We start from the raw sequence: 21,368 nt of genomic DNA on the forward strand, positions 1-21,368 counted from the left end.
TGGTGATAAAGCAGCAAATACAAATCTAAAAGTCTTTGGTCTGCCCCTGCCGTGTGTCGAACTCACGACCTCCTGCACTCGAGGCGAACACGCTACCATGACACTACCGAGGCGGCTATGTATTACAGACGCAAATGTATTTAATTCTTTAATTTCCTTTATATTGCAATTTCAAGAAACATTTCATTTAAAGGTTTGTAAAGAAAATATATGTTGTAAAACATGGTATACTCTGTACACCTTCACGTTTCCGCCAACAATAGCAATTTGTAAGAAATTTAATAATAAAGAGGAAGCAAAAACACTGTTTATCCTCACGATCACTCCTGTGACAAGATTAATAGATGATGATACGGTGATGGACAACCATCCAAATGTTAACTGAACCATTTCTATTAATCACGCCGATTGTTGTCAATAAACTATTAATAAGGTTGATGTGTAATTGTTCTCTCTCACTGTTATTGTCACATCAATGTTTCATGTGCCGATTAACAAGGCGGAAGAGTATTTATCTTTATTTCCTGAGCAATGTCTGGTTAATATAAACTCTCCCAGAATTGGTTAATGAAATAGAAATGCCAAGATCACCTTACTAAAGACAAATCATGTTCATAAGTGTGGTCTCAAGAGAGAGTTTTCTGTTTTCGAAAGCATGGATTTGAACTTGATTTTTATTATTTAATTATATTTAAAAAAAAACATTATCGACCTATGCACTGAGAATAAAATCAAATTGACTTTTCCGTTCTGTTATATCATTTGTTTGAATTACACTGAATTCGATATAACTCTTGTTAGAGATATAATCATTAATCCTTATTTTTTGATAATCATGCACACGCTTCTCAAACAAGAAATAATTTACGTTTATACAAAAAAAATGTTCAGAAAGAACGCGTGAACAAATAGTTTTGGGACGCATCGGGGTTTTTTAGTTAGGTAACTTTCACGAGAACCCGAAAGCAGAAAACTAAGAAACCATCATTCAAGGCAATATCATAAAATTTTACTGGCTTGTAACTTTTTTTCTTTTTTGTTCTTTATTATCAAATTTGTTTCACACTATCGTCCGCTGCAACCTTCTAAACCATCTCTTATTTGGGGCAATGGTCAATCTGTACAAAACTTCGTTTGAATCATTTACTTTGCCAATAAGTTTGCTTTGAGTCCCACAATAGATGATCCTGCTGAACCATCAATATCACCGCGATCGATACGTATCAATGTAGAAAAACTTGGTTTCAAAAAACAATTCTCAAAAATCATTAAAACATTCTGAAACACTGTGTTAATTCAACTTGTTGAAAGTTACTATTATCTAAAAACCTTTAGGAATTTATGTAAATAATCCCGTATTCCATTTTCTAAACGATAAAGGAAAGTTTTAATAAAACAATACCAATGTAAATTTAGTCTTCAAGGTAAACTTATTAAAAATTCACCTGATAATGAGCACGAAAGCAGATTTGTTGTTTATAATAGTTCACTTTTATATTGCAAATTAGCTTTTATTCTTTGGCATAATTATATACAACCCACAATCTTTTTATTAGGATGACACAATTTTAGGCTAAGTTTTTAAATCATTTTGCAGCAGTTCAACATAAAATCATTTTATTGGTATTTAGTATCATTTAAAGATTTTTCAGACATATGCTGCGCTTTCTTATTGAGATACTTTTGTCTATCAAGATTAAAACACTTGACTACTTTGCACCTGCCTATGTCCGTTTAGTTGTATAGACTACAGGTAGTATGTTAATTAATTACGGGAGAGTGTTGATAAAAATACATATTGTGCATTAGTTTTATTCCAGTTGTTGTTTATTCGAACATAAATAAAGCATATATAAAGAAGTCAACCGCTCTTTCCCCTCTCCGTTAAAGTTAAATACACTGGGGAAAAAAGAACTAAACAAGGGGGAAAAAACGGTTCAGGAGGAGCCGGTCGACACAAACCATGGCGTTGTCGGTTTGTTTTAGATTTGTGAGTTTGACTGTCCCTTTGGTATCTTTCGTCCCTCTTTTAGCAGACACAAAAAAACACTGGAGTCTTGCTAACAGTACTTAATCTGACGATAAAGTAATCATTTCTTATTACACTCGGTTATCGGTTCTTACACTTGGGATTGGTTTCTTATAATAGCCGCCATAATATATTTGAGAAAACCGCGATCTAGCGAAATGTCCAAAGAAGGGTTTTGTACGTTGTACTTTTGTACAAATGGCGTGTTCATAAGGAGAGTGGTGGATATATTTTACCAATAAGTCCCTATATTTGGGATTTTTTTCTAGTTTACACATTTTTTATCAAGAACATTTCTATAGGATTAAATAATCTCAAATGGAAGAGTGATATTTAGATTACAAAAACCATAACTGTTAACGGAGACAACCTAGCTATCAAAGAAAATAGCTCATACAATACTTTTCAATCATTCTTAAAATTCCAGAAATAGATAATAGCGAAATTAACAAGCTTTGATAGAATATTTGATGACTTTCTTTGAGGTTGTAGGACCACTTATCAACAGAACAGAAATATCTGTAAATTAACACTTAAAGAATGGAGAAATGAAATGGAACTTGTGAGGTTTTGAGGAATTAAGATTGCCAAATGAATACATTTCTGTGAACCTTCTGAGGTGTTTTGTGACACAGCATAAAAATAAAGATTTGTCATATGAATAATTGTAACTGAGATTAGACGAGGATGAAAACAACTTTTATAATTACATGTATGTCAAGGTAGAGCATTAAAAAATAAGCAAAACCCATAAAGTTAAGTACGATATAAAAGATCCTAACTGAATAAAAATGTGAAACATTCCAAAAAAGATAACTAACGGTCTATCAATAATAATAAAATAAACAAAAACAAACACGGCTGAAAGCAACTAACGACAAACTGAATTACAGGCTCTTCACTTGGGTCATACAACAAAAGAATATTTCGATTTAAATATATGTTAAATGCTGTCATATTTCCCGATTTCGTTCTTTCAACGAAATATGTATTGTCTAATTTCGACACGGGTTATAGTAATAATGCAGTAGTTAATAGGCAAATACTGAATACAGTTGGTCTTAATGCTGTTGTGTTGTTTGGTTTAAAGCTCTTCACTGTTCATATATTTATTGACTTCTGAAGTCTAAAATTGCAATTTCGTTAGCTAATTTAGTTAAGGACGATGTTTATATTAGGAATAACTATATTATCATATTGATTGTGATGATATTCGATGAAGTTTCTAAGATCTTCTAAGAGAAAAACACTTCTTATATGAAATACAGAAAGTAATGTTTGCCCGAGAGGGATATATAACGGGTTAAATGTCAAGTTTTAATCAAGCTTAGCATTGTTTCAAACGTAGTATTCTATCAGCGTTTATAAATAGGATTATTATGATAGTATATGTTTTCATGAATTCATGAAATATATGTCTCATTGGCACTCATACCACATCTTCTTATATCTAGATATAAATTTATGTTGATAAGTGCATGATAACGTGGTCCATACGAGACCAGACATTTAACATCTCAAAAAAAAGTTAAAAAATTCCAACTATGTAAAGATTTCTTTTCTGAATAAATGTTATAGTGCAACTGTTTGCACCTGTTCTAAGTCAGGACTCTGCTGATGTTCAGTAGTTGTCGTTTGTTGATTTTGTTTATAACTGTTTCTCGTTTTGTTTATATACTGTAGATAAGACCGTTGTTTTTCCCGTTTGAATGCTTTTACACTAGTCATTTTCGGCCCCTTTATAGCTTGCTGTTCGATATAGGCCAAGGCTCCATGTTGAAGACCGTACGTTGACCTATAATGGTTTACTTTTATAAATATGGACTTGGAAGGAGAGCTGTCTCATTGGCACTCATGCCACATCTTCTTTTTCCTATATTCAGGTAAATCAACGTGTATAAATAAATCTGAATTATGTTCCGACCTCTTTATCATTGCTTTCAATAGTTTTGGTGTATCTTTTTTCATAATTTGATTTTGAAAACTAAAATATTGCAATTAACTGAAATTCTGTGGAAATGTCAATGTCCTATAATATACAAATTCATTCGTCTGGAATCTTCAGCGAACGTTTTAACACTACTGCAGACTGAGTGTTCAATACTTGATTTGTTGTTCTTTTTAATTCCACGCTAGGACATCATCGACATTGTAATCAACAGAGGTCCCTGATATTGTCAGAATCAGTTTCACATCTATCTTATACTAATCAAATACATGATGTGTTTTCTTAAGTAACTCAAATTTGATTTGCAAATATTGACAGCGTTTTCATATACGAGGGGACACTGAGTGATTGTCGCAATTAGATATTCTGTAAATAATACTGTCTGAAAGCCTCATTCTTCCTTAATGTTCTTAATACAGTGGAATTCAATGTTTGACGTTTTAATAGCAACGTTATTATGAAACTTGTACCATGTCGATAACAGCGATATTTTCTTTCTTTGAAATGAAAAGTATTATTTTCAATACATGGCCTTAAAACTCGCATTTTGCATTGTATTTTAAGTATGGTGTGTTACTATGACTAAGTAATTTACTCCCATACAATAACGAACCAATGCAAAATGTCTGCTTAACTGTTACAGTATCTATGATATGTTTACCGTACAGTTTGAATGGCAAATCTAACATGCATGTCCTGCTCAATAATATGTTATAACCGGATAAGTATTTGAACATAGTATAACTATGATACTCAACTTGCTTACTGTCAAATTATAAACGATTATACCAAGAAATTATAAACGATTATACCAAGAACATAGAAGAAAAAACACTCAAAATCAGTTGGCCACTTTCTGACCGATTCAGTTGACATATAAAAATGAGTAACAATAAATTATCCGTATTTCAGCTAAACATTCGGAACAAATCTTAAAGTTATCGTAGGCATACTAAGGGTCATTTTGACGTTGAAATGTAATAAATAAATAGAGATTCAGCTGGTTTTCAAAGATGATAAACAGGTATGTGCAAAAGTTTAGACATACCGTCAGTTCAGATTTAACGATGATTCTGATATTTTGATATAAAACAAATGTTGGATTACTATAAATCACGGACGCCTCAATGGTTATTTCCTTATACGAGACTTCTCACAACCTCTCACCTTAAACCTTATTCTATGGTTTTAAAGGCGAATGATACATACAACTATTGATCATTAATTGTGTCCGTTGTTTGCAGCCTTGTAATTAGAACATGCTCAATTTTGCCACGTTTTTGCTCAGTATAATTTCTTATTCATTAATTCTGATCATCAGGTGTTTTATCTCGCTGAAGTATACCTAACATACTTTTCCCTTCTCGTATTCAAAATTAATCAAAACGCTTCGGTTCTTTCCAAATCCATGCTAATAACTTTTTGCAGCCTTTGGTATATTCATGGAACGTATAAAACTAGTACTTTTGACTTCAATTGTTCTCTCTCACTGGGTCAATTACAGTGCTGATGACATGACCAATGAGTTTATACTATTCCTTTAAAATCCACAAATTGTGTAATTTTTGCATTTAATAGAATTCCAATGCCGTCAGGTAGATTTGAAATGATTTTCAGTCTTCCTTGTTCGTCCTTTTGGTTTTAGAACACATTTTCAAGGCTTGTGTGTCTGCTTGGTTTTAAGAACACATTTCCTTGGCATGTAAAACCTTTTATCTCGAACTTTTGCGCTATTTTCACATTTCCTGATCGATGTATGAAAATATTTCTCCTCACTTGTGAAAAATCAGTTCTCGGCAAATGATTGGTCTAAATTTAATTATGACGTCAAATTTTCTTGGTTTCTTATTAAAATTTTCCTATTGCGACGTCATGAAAAAAAACAGCATATCTGATGACGTCACATAAAAAGTACACAACTTTCTTCAAATCTTTCAGAAGGATCGATATAAATCATCCGAGAAACAAATTTCACCACAATTACTCGTGTGTTACGATATTTATGCGCTCTCAATAGTTAGATTTTATTTAATTTAAAAAGCTCGGCAAGCCTCGCGCTTTATATGTTCAAATGTAACTGTCTCAAGTGGAGAAATATCGTTTACACAGTTGTTGCAGTTTATGGAATCTACATATCTGGCTTCCTCTGGTTTATATGATATAACAATTAATGTATTTTAATTTTATCTCTCTATAATAATTTTTTCATCCGGATGACCTATAAATATTTTTTTTAAAACACAAATTAATAATATGAAATTTTTTTACCTGAAAATTATGTTTAAGCTTGCGGAAGAATATCTCTGACTCAAGAACGTTTAGCGACACTCACGACAAGGACCGGTAACTCTGTTATTTTTTAATGAAGAGTATCCACCATGCACTTGCACTGCACTATAATTAGAATAGTTGAATAGAATAATATACAAATGGATGAAAATTATATATACATGTAACTGTTATATTGATATAATATATAACAACAAACCACTGTATACTCTGGTACTATAATATATTAGTATAATAGTTCCAGGTATACTGATTTTTATCACTACAATATAATAGTTATTACGTTGGGCCACACCAATTTAATTTCTTGTTCTACGGATTTTTGGACTCCAAAAATTGGGGCGAGCGAGCGATTTGAAAATTTTAATAAAAAAATAATTAATTTGCAAATTTTTGAGGCGAAGCTTGAAAAGGCGAGCGATTATAATTTTTGTTTGTAAACATAAAATAGTAGGTTTTGACAATATCATAAATATTGAAACTTGATTTATCACTTGTACTTTGACATTTCTTTAATTTATGAAGTATTTTTTCCCTGTTCACCAAGAAATAATTGTATAATTAAATCTGGTCTATGTATGTGTGACTGGCAATGAGACAATTCTCCATCTAAGTCATAATCAGGTTGGGAACAACCCCTTAATGTTATAAATATCCCTTTTATGAGGGGTCAATATAAGTTATGTATGTAATATATTTCTTTGTACAAAACACTTTTAAGTACAAAAGGGCTCATATTTTCCCAAAGAACTATATATCTATCGTGTATTAAATGGTGAAAACATGTCCAAGAATTTTGTAATATTAAAACATTTTACTTTAACAGTTTAATATTATTCAAAATAAGTGGACCCTCTTTTAGAAAAGTTGTTTAAAATATGATGTACTCTTCTTGAGTAAAAAATTCCAAGTTTTCAAAGGTTTTGTATAGTAGCAATATACAAATCCTTGGTATTTCTACTTCCTTTTCTACAACAGTAAAATGACCCCTTGTCTGAGGGAGGGTTGTTCCAAACCTGATAATAACAAAAAAGGTCAAAGTACAGACTTTTACACAGGGCTTTGATCCAGACCAAACAGGGACCCCAAAATTATTAGTGTACACAATTCGAACAGGAAAACCAACTATCTAATTTATATATCCAAACGGGAAATAATATTCCAATGCCCCCCATCAACAAACGAGCACTGCTGAACAACAGGCCAATGAATCAATCAGGACAGGTGCATACACATGCAGCGGCTATGTATAGTTTTGTTTCGCCAGCATACAATATAATTGCAGTTGAAGGCAATCCTTCAGAAGTTCTTACAACGAACATGTTTTAATAGGGAATATAAGTAAAGGGAAAGAAACCAATGTGTTGTTCTGTACAGGTATTTCTGCTGTTATGTATTTATTTCGGAGCACACCCACATGGGATAAATTGCTTTCATGCTAAAACAAATATTCTCACAGATATTTACACAGTGTGATGGGGTGCTTATAGGTTTAAAATCGTTATATACAGGTTAGACTGTGATTAAAAAAAAACAAATGTTGATATCTTTTTATAATATTTACAAAAAAACGGTGCGGGAAATAGACATGATTACATTTCCGGATGCGGGAATATAAAAAAAAATAAAAAAAAATCTGTTTTGAAAAAAATAGGTGCGTGCGGGTCCGTCGAACAAAGAATCAAATTGGTGTGGCCTTGTGGTTAAATTTCTTGTCATTTATTCAATCATCCACGCACGAACTTGTCTCAGAAAAAAATAAATCTCTGTATATTAACCTCAGTTTCAGGTATAGAGATGTGATCTTTTTCTGTGACTTGTGTTTTTGACCATCCACAAGAACTTGCGGTAATCCGATGTTCAGTACTTAAGTACTTTGATTAATAATGTATTCATTTGCCATAGAATTTCGATCAGATGTTAAGTTATTAATTTTTATTAAACTAAGTATGCAGTGTAAATTTAATAATAATAAAAAAAAGACCGAACAAAACAATTATATAAAATAAAAACCACATACAACCTACAACTATTTTTACTTCAGAAGAAAAATTGCAAATTTACTCGAAATGAATATTAAAAAATATAATTCTATACAGCATTTCCCGTATAATAAACGATGTTTTCTAATAATTAACTTGTTGGATGGAAATACGCATTCAGACTGATTATTATTTGTCACAGTTCTGACACCATTACGGTTTTGAAGACATTTCTATTACAAGGTAGACTGCAAATAATTTATACAGTCCATGTTTTTTAAAAATGAAACATACAAATTAAAACGATGGAAGCATTCCAATTCTTGAATTTTCTTAAGATGTTTACTTTCATTTTTATGAATTTTCCAAGCAGAATAAAGCAATATAAAATCTTTCTACTTCGTTTGATTGCTTTAAACGTCATTTCCTTTCGTGAAATTAATTATGCAAATTGGTTGTTTCATAAAGAGATAAAGAGAAAAATAGAAATTTTCTGTTCTTTGAATTCGATTAGATAGCAGTACACACTTTAATCTTGGGCCATCACTACGGCAACATTATGATTATAGATTATAAGATTTTATTGTAAAGCAACGCTCAGATACATATATGGTAAACATGATTTATAACACATTAAAAAAAATATATATAAAATAATTAAAAAAAAAAAAAAAAAAAAAAAAGAATAAGTCAAATTTATATACATATCACAATAAGTTATTCAACTTTTTGATTAAAGATGCCACCTGTCTATATAAATTAACATTGCAGTAAGATAACATAACAGATAGCTTCTGCTTACTTGGATGCTTCGTATAATAACTAGGGATCTGTTGTTCTCTAAAAATAACCAGTTTAGGAGACTTGCATATAAAAAGATAGTGAAATTCGTCTCCTACACTTTCTTTACATATGTGACATGTTCGGTCCTCAGCCGGAATTTTGTGCCAACGCCCAGTTTCAATGGGAATTTTTATATTAGACGTTCTTAATTTTGTCATCCAGATTCTTGCATTTTCCGGTATTTTTATTAAATAATTTTCAAAACCAAAACAGTTTTTATAACTAGAGTAAAATACACCTCGGGAAGATAATTGTACATCTTGATGCCTTTTTTGTATATATTGGTCTTGTAAAACCTGTTTTATCAGATGTTTGTAGTCAGCACTATCTTGACTGACAAACACATATCCTAGTCCTGTATCATTAAATATTGATCTGTAATGGCCCTGTTTTTCTGTAATGACCTTGTTTTTTTTATGTAATTGCCCTGTTTTTCTGTAATGGCCCTGTTTTTTCTGTAATGGCCCTGTTTTTCTGTAATGGCCCTGTATTAATGCCCAGTTTGTCTGTATTACGCCCTGTTTAGGTTTTTGATAAAGTTAATAAAACTAAGTTGTAAAGAGTATAATACCTTTTTGTATATTATTTAATTTAGTAACCAGCAACCAACTTTAAAGAACCATATAAAGGGATCACTGTTCATCCTGTTTTTAACACATATATCTCTTTCAACTTAATATCTTGGATATTTGGTATATTTAAAGCTTTATAATGGTGAAGTACAAATTATTTTGTTCAATCTAAACTGTCATTAAAATAGTAAGACAGTACATCAAGTTAGCAGCAACACATATACTTTTGTTCAGTTGGTTAATAAATGTATTAAGTAATAGGTGTTTTTATAATGGCCCTGTTATATGTCCTCGGTCAGTAATAATGGCCTCGGATGTCTGTTATAGCCCTCGGCGTTGCCTCGGGCAATTACAGACTTCCTCGACCATTATTACAGACCTTGGACATATAACAGGGCCATTATAAAAACACCCATTCATTAATACCATAATATTTATTCTATAAAGTTCAGCCATTTGAATGATTGACCGCTATTTTGCATTAAACTTAATAATAATCTATACATAGGGAAAATATTCTGACTGTTGGTTGTTGAATTTAACACATGATTTAATATTGTTATACATATTAAAAATAACAGTAAATATTTTCCCTTTCATACCACTGTTCTGTAGTTTTTTCCACAGACCACTTCTCCATACAGTGTCGAAGGCCTTTCGAAAATCAACAAAATAGTTTTTTTTTCCAAAAGATTGATACAGTGATATTAAGGCATGAAATACGAATAAATTATCGGTTGTAGAGTGACCTTTTCGAAATCCAGCTTGGTTGTATGAAATTACGGAAATTTCATTTGCAAAAAAGGTTAATCTAGAATTAATTATTGATGTAAAGACTTTTTCTAAACAGCTTATAAATGCTATTGCTCGGAGAAGTTATCAGGATCCATGGTATCTCCTTTGTTTTTAAAAACTGGTCTTATTATACCAATAGTCCAGTGCTCTGGTATTATTTCGGTTTCTAAAACAATGTTAAATGTTTTACAGTAAATATGTACCAATGCTGGAGTTAAATGTTTTATATACTCATTTAAAATATTATCTAATCCTGGTGATTTGTTATTCTTTAAATTTTTTATTGCATCAGTTATTTCAGCTTCCGTAATCTCATCGTTCAAAATTGAATCATACAAAGCATCATCACAAATAGAGTTAAAATCAATATCAATAGCATCATCAGCTGCATCGGGTTCATATTGATTCAATTTTTTAAAATATTCGTAAAATGTGTCAATAGGAATCGGAGGGTTCTGTTTAGTTTGACCGGAATATTTTTTAAGAGTCATCCAAAAGGCTTGTGTGTCAGATTTTGAGTGGGATCTTAGCTCAGCGGCACATTTTTCTTGATACTTACTAAAATTTCGATTTAGTGTTTTCTTATAATCTTTAGCAGAAGTGCTTAAAGGTTGTTTGAACTCAGCAGATTTTTTATGCTTATATGTATTTTTAACCCGATGAAATGCATTTCTTTTTTCTCTGCCCTCTTTATTAAACCAAGGTTTTGCATTTAATTTAGGTGACCTTTTAGTCCTATTATTTTTTTATCACTAAAAACGTCAGTGGCGCTATTTACTAAGAATTTACAAAGGTTATCTATAAGACTATTTATCTGATCGACATTAACCTGTGTGTTTTCATTCATTTTATTCAACATGATGTTAAGTTCATTCAATGAGTTATTGGGATCATCATTTATTTCTTGACTAAATTCATTTGCTTTATCTGACCTCCAACGTACATGTTGGTCTACCTTTTGATTAAAAGTTAAGCTTTTCTGATGATTATCGTTATCTATTTTCATTGTAAAATGGACTCTATTATGAACATCAGAAAACATTGGGTTAAAACCAACTATTTCAAAATCTGTAGTTATATTAAAACTATTAGGTGAAAGTAACAGATAGTCTACCATGCTAGCATCTTTACATGTTGTATGGCCAATGCCATTGTCTGAAAAAAGACGACCATTTGCTATAAATAGGTTACATCTTTTACAAAAATCCAATAATTTTGTTCCATATTTGTTTACACGACCTGTATCTTCATTAAATCTTTGTAAAATATTATTTTCTTTTAGTATAGAATAACTAGAAGTATTATCATTAATGACATCTTCTTCAATTTGTAGTATTTCTTGTAAATTTAAATCATCATCAACATAATCCTTCAAAGAAGAAGTTCTAGCATTGAAATCCCCTACGATCACAATATTTTTGATACCTTGAGAAAATATTAACAATTCTTCTTCAATTTCAATGAATGATTCATCAGATGAATATTTTGAGAACTCAGGTGGAACATAAGTACAACCAAATAGAGTATGTTGATCAAGGGAGGATATTTGTTTTGAAATTCCAATCCATTGAACAAATTCAGAATCCGACTTTAAAAACCGTAAATATTGTTTGAGCTTTTGTTTTGAAAATAATAAGGATACCTCCTGATTTGTTTTTAAATTTCCTTCTGGTTTTTGCAAAGTAGTCATACTCTCTGGGTAATTCCAGGACATCAAGGTTGTCCAATTTAGTTTCTGAAAACACTAAGATATACTGTGTAATTAGATGGTGAAAATCAGGATTCAGTATTTTTGATTTTATACCACAAACATTAAGATGAGTTATTTTAAGTTTATCAATTCGCTCAGTATTGTTATCTAAAGCGTTGCCAATGTCCTATCTTGATTTTTCGGCAGTATCCGGTTCAGTACGGGTTCTTTTTTATCTTGGTGGTATGGATGGAGGGTTTGCTGCTTCTCTATGTTGTGGCGTACTAGGAGTTCGTTGATTAATAATAATTTCTCTGTCATTATTTGCTGGATTGATATTGATGTTTTCGGGATTGTACAACTGACCTTTAATATATAGTTTGTCGCGAACAAGTCTCGCTTGTTTCCCTAAACTTTTTTCATTTTTCAAGATCGGGTACAGTTTGCGGCGCCTTATTTCTATCTCCGGAGGGAATTGATCGTTGATACCGAAGTTTGTATTTTTAAGCCGATATGCTTGTTTCAGAACATGTTCTAATTCCTTTCTATAAACGAATCTTGCCACAATTGGGCGTGCTCCATTTCTACCATATTTACCGAATCTGTGAACATTTCCTAATGTAACCATGTATTCGATTCCTAATTGTCTATTAATGAAATTTTGTAACTTTGCCTCACAGTCCTCAGATGGATGATACGTTAGACCATTGAATACCAAATTGTTTTTCATGCTACGGCATTTCAAGTCTAGAACGGTTTCCTGCAGTTCCTTGATGATTGATTTTTCCTGCATTGTGTTTTCCTCAATCTTTTCAATATCATTTCTATTTAAGTCACATTTTTCCAGTGCTTTTTCAACAACTTGACCCATGCCTTCAAAGCTGTCTTCCATTTCTTTATTATGTTGCTGTAATTCGGCAATATTATGTTCTGCTTGATCCATACGTTGGACAACCGATGATAACTGTTGTTTAACATCTTCAATTTTTTCGACCTCTGTTTCAATTTTTGCTATCCTGTTGTTCATTGATAGCAAAGTATTTAAAATCTTATTCAGAACCTCCAAAAATGTTGGTTCTATGTTTGCTTCCAACGTATTTTTACTAGTATCTTCTAATAAGAGTTTTGTATCATTTGGATCCATTTTCAATCGTTTTGGTAACGTTGTTACGACGCCATCTTGTAGTTAGTGAAGAACAATATCCCAACAATACAGATTTCTAATAGTGACGTTAAAGTCTTGGTTACAAAATAAAAGTAACAAAGTTCCGTTTTTCGAAATCTCTCAAATTTGTATTTGAACGTATTTTTTTTTAGCAAAACCAATTTTGTAACATGCAGAATTACTTACTGCGAAGCTTTCAGACACATTTCAATTTCTAACTTGGGCAGTAATCACAGTTAAACGCATTTTCGCAAGAGCGAAAAAAACAGCAGCTATCCGTAGCAACATCCGGGAAACCTAATGGATATAAATAATTGAAATCAGAATCAGTATAAACTGCGTTTTGCGAGTGGAATCTGAGAGATTTGCATCGCTCACAATATGTGTGCATCTTCCTACTTTGTTGTTCTGTTTGATGCACAAAAGTGTTCTTCTTATACTAATTCCCAGTAGATGCTAAATTTTCTCATCTTCCTCCTCATCCGAATAAGAGTTGAAACCCCTTTTTTAATCTATGTACTGAACAATTTGATATTGGTTTTTCTAAGGTACAAGTACGAAAATGAAAGTTGTCTTTTGAACTACTCTCCCTATTTTAGGCAGGCTTCGATTCTGATTGTCCTGGTCCAGAATGTTCTTTTGCCCCTTAGATACTGGTGTAGATTAGTATAAATGACCCTATTGGTAGACAATGTGATCTGGCAGTATCAGCAGGATTGACTACATCATTATTGCAAAGCTGTGATATCATATGCTCCTTAATGTCTACAATAAGACACACATATAGATGCAAGTAAAATTTATGTAAGCTGATTAGATACTGATTTTAAATTTGCATGCATTTTTTTTGCATAACCACTTTTTGCATATAAGTTGTGATTAATATGTGCATTCCTCAGTGGTTCCTTGAAATGCATTATACTTTCTTGATTAATATCTCCACCTAACGAGATCTGTTAAGCAATCAGGCTACTTCTGGCGTTTTACTCAACCTGCAATTTGCGAAGACTGCAATAGTATAAAACATCTTAAATCCGAACCTCATATTACCAATATAAATATTCCACAAAATGTATGGGCGAAAGCAAACATGAGGCTCATCAATTCAAATCTGTATCATCATCCTATACTGCACCGCATCATTTTTGTAGCCTTAATATCCGTTTTTGACATAGCAAATGATTCCATCATTGTCAAATATAACCTGCGTATGTAAAGGTGTCAAACCGCTAATTAGAAATCCCTTACTGTTCAACCACAATTTTCACAGCTTCATACATATTTTACCTTAAGTTTAACTTCATAGAAACCAGGTATATCTTGAATTGTACATGCGTAAGCTTTTTACATGCCAATGTTTCACCATGGTTTTAAAATCTTCCAAGAAAAAAACTGACATCTTAACTATCATTCTACGAGAAAACCAGTCAAATTGAAGGAATGCCAATTCATGGGGTATTTTAAAAAAAAGAGGTACTCCAAAAAACACCTGGTTTTCTAGGAATCTCTGATTAGTATACTATGAAGCGCATTAATCATGAATGTTTAATGCAAACTCATAGACAAGAACCCTATTTTGTAGGGCTACTTTTACATACGTTAGAAATTGAAGGTAGTAAGTGGCGGTCTGACAGCTGTATAGCGTGGTAGTGACACAATAACAGCGGGGAAACAGTTCTTGCGGCTCAATTTGTGGCCTAAATGTCTCAACAAAAGTTTCATTCGGATATCCTGTCGATAACTGCGCTTATAGCGTACTTGCGATCATCAGGGTTGACCAGAGTCAATATTACTAGACATGACATTGTTATTTATTTTTTTATTTATATGGAAGACAACAAAATTACATCCATGGTCATATGTGATACGTATATTGCATTGTGGTTGTTTTAGTAATGACAGCGTTTGTAAAACATTTGAAATGTAACCTTCTTAATATTTCTATTTCGCAGTTGAATCTGTCAAAATTAATTATTTTTCTTATTTATGTTCTTCGATCAAAGCATTTCAATCTTTTCATTATTTCCTAAACATGAAAAAAAATATTTTCAATAGACAGACTTCGAAAACAAAATTAATTTGATTTGTCTACTTTAAGCTTCTTCTGAGAAGGGATTTATCACAAATACAATAAAAAGCTGACAGAATTTACAGAATAAAACGGTGAACACGTGTCAATCAATCAGTACATTTCGTAATTATGCAAGTGTAAATTCTTTTAGCTCGAAGTGATAAGAAATAGGTAGGCTTTCATATTTCCATAAATGATTAATTCAACATCAGACTCTAGAGTAAATTACAGATTGTCAGCAAATTCTTGTTTTTATTACCACCAGAGAGCTCTCTTCTGTTCTCATGCGTTCATTACTTCTTTTAATTCAAGGCTTTAGCTTATGACATCTGCTAAGACTTCACTTGATTAACGAATTGTGATTTTACGATTACGAGATATAATATCTCTTTTTCCGACGTAGTCGGTATAGTTTCGGTTTGTGCCCTTTGAACTTAAGGACGCTTAACTATGGCAACATACTGCGCATGCTCGAAAATCCTTTAAGTGATTGGACAAAATGCTGTCATGCTGAGTATTTGGTTGTGTTTTAAAAAACGTCTCGTTTATTATATCGTGATGGAAATCAAGTGAAAAACTATAAATATTTGAACTAGATCTTACAAAGATTTATATTTTTATTGAAATAATTGTTTCTCCAATAGCTCTTTGCATCCGTGACAGCTGTTTATTCGGGACAATTATATAATTTTTAATGTAAACTTTGTTGTACGAACGTACATGACTTTTAGAACGCGCCTACGCATGTGAGATTTCCGCGGTGTTTTGGTGAATGTAAACGGAAAGATACGAGGACCGAGAATACTGAACACGTTATTTAAATGGTATCTTTGTGCTTCTGAAGGTTATCGAAATGATAGTTTTAAACATATACTCAAATTTAAATACGTCGGATATCTTTTTTAAAGATAGTTCTTGTTTCCTTTAAAAATATGGTGATGATAATATACAATGGATTCAGCTATGCACCATATTTAAGGACCATAAATTGCTGTACACTTGAAAAAACCACTAAAATTAACGAGTTGGCGTTATAATTTTAGTACCCTATTCTTCTATTCGTATACACACTTTGATAGTGAATTATTGAGGCACATAAAGGAGGTCAAGTAGTTTTTCTATTTACCCAAATGAAGACATGTTTCATCAAGAACATCTTTATGGCATCTTATTGAACTCTTTATGTTCTGTTGCTTTTTAAAATTCTGATTTCTTCAGAGTCAATATTAAATCTGACCCATGCAGGCTCTGATTGATGTTTGTCAAATTTGCATAATGTCTCTTTAAATCAATCTTAATGGTCTCGCTGTAACGTGCTAATCCAGAATTATGGAGGTCACCGGTTTGATTCCTGTTCCTGTCAAAATTCTGTTTTCTTGTTTGTTTTTAGTTTGTGTGTTATAATTATATTGTGCTATATATCAATCTAATGAGTAAAGCCCTTTTAAACTGATTTGTGTAAATGGTTGTTACTTCTAATTGTGTCTGTTTGGCTGCACATATTACAATTTCAACTCGTATGCACTAAATTTATCTTCTATAGAGATTCTAAAACCTACAAGTAAAATACGTCAACATGCTGTAGGCGAAGTGTTTTTTGTTCTTACCTGGAAAGTATAGAACATTTACATAATATCAGTGCTATCTTTTATATCAGTTCGGTAGTGAAAGGATGAAGAATCATTGAATTCTGAAACTAGATCCGTGGAAAATAGAATCAGAAAATAGATGACGAACATAATCTGATTTTATAGTTTTGTTACGAGTACAATTAATTCCAGTTACAGATAATGCTAAAGTTACAACTCTACAGAATATTGATGTTGATTTAAAATGGACATTCAGGAAGAAATATGCTATTAGCTAGATATTTAATTTCCCCCGGCGTTTTTGATATATCTGTGTATAAGGGTATTAAATACGTTTCAATTAAGTGAAGAGAAACTTCAAAGGGTTGAAGAGTGTGACAATACTGATAGTCTATTGTAAAAATACTTGAAGACAAAGCGTATAGACACCTGTCTTTTATATACTCAGAACGAACAAAACTATCAGTAAATGATACAGCCGACAAACCAAAAATTGATATAAATAAAACACTTTCAGAACATGCTGCTGTAATTCTTAAACCCTTAAACACTTACAAATTGAATTCATGTCATTCGTTTCGTTCAGCTGCAGATTAGGCCCAAATCCCTACTGAAAATTACGAAAGTGGTCCGCCACTGTGATTTTTTCTCTACTGTCTACATGTTTCGTAATCATTTACGTGAATAATGGTTCGATTTTTCTCTTTCTATTCTTTACCTCTAGTTACATAAACTGCAATAGACAAATCACAGTACATTCATCTGATTCAGTACAATATGTTTTATCAGTAAAGAAAACACCACCTGAAATGCCAATATGTTGTAATTAAAATAACATTAGTGATCTTTATTAGAATCACAAACACTTATATGCCAGGCTAAATAGTCGATGTTTCCCGTGTTCAATGTATGTTAAGTGCAATTAACGTATGATGTTAATGTCGTTTAAGAAATACAATATCATTGTGCATGCGAGTTTGTCTCCAGATTAGGTTTTAATTACAGTTTTTTCCTTTTTTATTTTACAGATATATCGCTATAGTTTTTCCACTGAAGGCACATATTTTGTGTACCAGACGCCATACAATGGTAACTATGGTGAGCGTTTGGTTTGTCGCGGTTGGCTTTGGAATACCAACCACCATCTTCGTGACTGTCGTCCCTGTAGGAATTAACGCGAGTCTATGCTTTTGTCGACTTGTATTTCCAGAAGCAGAACCAAACAAAGACATGTTCTTCACGTTTAAGTATATGGAATCTGTCATATTTTATTTCCTGCCATTACTGATTCAACTATTGTGTTACGTTATAATTGGAAAACATTTGTTTCTAAGCGTAGAAGCCTTACAGTCAAATCTGACAAACAAGGGACATGCACGCGATGACAATGGTCGATTAAGAGAGGCAATTAAAACACGTCGAGGAGTTGTCAAAATGTTGATAGCAAGCGTTACAATCTATTTTTTAAGTTATTCGCCGCATCAAATTTTACTCATCTACGATACTGTTTCTGAAAGACCGTTTAGTGGTACATGGGTCTTTGTCGTATTTGTTACTATCCTTGCATACGTCAACTCTGCAGCAAACCCTGTTATATACTGCATATTTAGCCAAAACTTTCGGAAGAACTTTGCAACAATCATATTCTGTCGTTATTACAAGCATAATGGAAACAGTCATAATAATGTGGCTTCTCTTAATTCTGAGTACACTATTTTACTACAAAGGCGGTCGACACCAAGAGCACAGTATGGTGTGAATGCAGTTTAGACGAAAGGAACAATATTGTATCCTCTCTTACAAATCTGTATCGTGTTCCTAAATATATATTTAAATATTGTTTACAAAACAAAATTATTGTCAGACATCAATTTTTTTTTTAAATGAAGTTACTATATATTTATTGTCTGTAAAACCACTAAGGATAATCACTTTAATTGTTACAGTTATACCATTTATGTCAAGTTGAAGGTTATATATATATATTTATTAAGGTAGTTCAGGGGTATAGAAAAACAAAATGACAGAATTTTCTTATACTTGCCAAAATGAGGATGTTACTATGCTTTTTTTTTAAAAAGTGATAAAATGTATGGGTCCCCACGCTATAAAACACATTGTTGAGCATAAAAAGAAATCTACGAGACAGAGTTTTGAAATAAAATCTGAGAAGATAGGTTAATAGTATATTTTAAGAAAATAAAAAGAAAAAAAAGGTGTCACCGAACTTGTTTTCTTGCTGGAATTAAAAAACGAAGATTTCCATTTATGTCCAGTATAAATTTTGTACTAAAAGAGTTATCTCCCCTTAAATGGCTTGATTGAGAAATTAATTCTAAAAGCACAAATATTTGGTATTTGTTGAAACATTTTCGATAATGCAATAAATAACTAAGTTTTCTTTATATAAATAAACAGTGCAACCAATAAATTTGCAAATCTGTCTCCAAATTTGCAGATTTGGGCAAAGAACTAGACCGATTATTTTCTGTAATTGTACAATTCAAGACGGCGGTATACCCCCTGGGTACCTTAATGGCCGACCGTGCAAGGGCTGTATAGCCAGTCAAGGTCGTTAAAAACTTCCATTTGTTGTGGGTACCTTAACCCACCGTGCAAGGGCAGTATAGCCAGTCAAGGTCGTTGAAAACTTCTATGTGTTGGAGTACCTTTAATATGTATGTATAACCAAGTGGACGTACCTAGTATATTTTTTTTGCGATTTTCTTTTTTGTTTTCACTTGGAATGGTTTACTCAAAATGGTTTAGATAACAAGCAGATTGATGCATGAATTTGAATGGCTAGTAACAATGACATTAATTTTGGACCTACATTTGTTGATTTTATGGAATGTACAATATTTAACACAAGATAAAGGTGACATTAATATAGTTACTCTAGTGTTTGTTACATTACACAAACAGAGTAACTTAAAACTTGTTCACACTCATCCCTATACCACAGCAAAGTGTTTACATTAATGTAAATGAGAGGCAAATAATACCAAAAAAATATTCAAACTCTTATCATTTTGAATTATGGAATATATATCGTCCTCATGCAAAGCTCTGATTCATTGTCAGTGTTCGGTTATACTGCAGTTGCTTTTTGTTTTGACCAGTTATTTCCACATTTTAGATTTTCAAATAATTCAAACATTATTGAAGAGACATTAATTCACATCTTGTGCATATAAATTGGTACGGTAAATGTGTTAATATAAACTGACAACAATTTTACAAATACGAAAAAAGACGAACAACAGAATTCAAAACACACCAGCGACACTACAAACTGTTCAAAAGGAACACCATCGAAACAAAAGGGTGAAGAGAAGGAAATCCTGGTCCACACGTGACACTTGTCGTTCTGCTCACTGTGGTGAGTTTAAATCGGTAGGTCAAATTCGCGGAAAACAGGAAAGGATTTTGGTTATGACAGTTGGAACATATCTGAATCATCTGTGAAACAGATTTTATATAACGGTCAATCAAACCGCGATGGCAGCAGTAAAATTTTCGAAGGTATGATTTCATCTTCACCACTACAAATCAATGAATTCGTTGAAAGCGCAAACCTCGATCAAGGAAACCATTAATTTTCTATCAAATGGGAGATAAATACTCCAAATTCCGGCCCTGCTGGAATGATGGAACTTAGAAATGAACTGCTGACAATTCGAAAGCTGAAATCGTCCCTTTTGTCGTAAAGATTTGTTCTCAACCGACTCTCATTCTCAACTTTTAAACGTAGATCAAGATATTAATCGTAATGATGTAAAATGTTATTTTGAATAAAATACCTTACATTTTGTTGATTCAATACTTTTGTGTTTTTGAATATGAACGTATAATTTAATTTAAGTACATCAGTTTTACTTAATCACCATGTACACATTTGTCATCGAATTTCATGCACAAAAATGCAAAACAGGACAGACAATATGCAATGTTTATCTACAATTTCCAGTTTTGGCCTTAACATGGTCAGACCGTTTACGGCCTTTGAGTTTCAATACGTTAATTATCTCCCGCCTCTTTTTCACGATAACATAAGCATCCGCACTTGGTGGAATGTTCACTTTTGTACTATCAACAAGCTTTCTGAAAAAAAAGACAGAAGATATCAAAAGAAGAATCAAAAATCGGTCGAAGAGAGATCAATAAACATGAGTATAAAATACACTATAAGTTATATGGTTCGCTACTGACCCTGTACGGATCCATAGAGGGTTAGTAAAATCCATACGGAATGAGTCCGGAGGCCGAGTACCCTATGAATTTTATTCACCCTCTATGGATCCGTAGGGGGTCAGTAGTTAACCGTATAACGGATTTATCGGACGCTGGACTTTTTCTGCGGCGTTTTGTTGAAAATTAAACAATGAAACACAA

General features: G+C 32.3%; 2 protein-coding genes across 2 annotated transcripts in view; one reads left to right on the plus strand and one right to left on the minus strand.

Moving 5' to 3' along the window:
• LOC139518987 (neuropeptide receptor 15-like) overlaps positions 1 to 19,494 on the plus strand; it is a 36,820-nt gene extending 17,326 nt beyond the window's left edge. The window contains exon 2 of the mRNA XM_071310701.1: positions 18,002 to 19,494. Coding sequence (XP_071166802.1) covers positions 18,002 to 18,743 — 742 coding nt within the window. The 3' untranslated portion in view covers positions 18,744 to 19,494. The remainder of the gene's footprint in view (positions 1 to 18,001) is intronic.
• LOC139518988 (protein unc-13 homolog C-like) lies at positions 11,552 to 13,332 on the minus strand. Its single transcript, XM_071310702.1, has one exon. It carries the CDS (start codon positions 13,290 to 13,292, stop codon positions 12,381 to 12,383), a length of 912 nt encoding a protein of 303 aa, XP_071166803.1. The 5' UTR covers positions 13,293 to 13,332; the 3' UTR covers positions 11,552 to 12,380.
• Positions 19,495 to 21,368: the final 1,874 nt, after the last annotated feature.

This window comes from Mytilus edulis, chromosome 4, assembly GCF_963676685.1.
Source record: "Mytilus edulis chromosome 4, xbMytEdul2.2, whole genome shotgun sequence".
NCBI classification, from domain to species: Eukaryota; Metazoa; Mollusca; class Bivalvia; order Mytilida; family Mytilidae; genus Mytilus; species Mytilus edulis.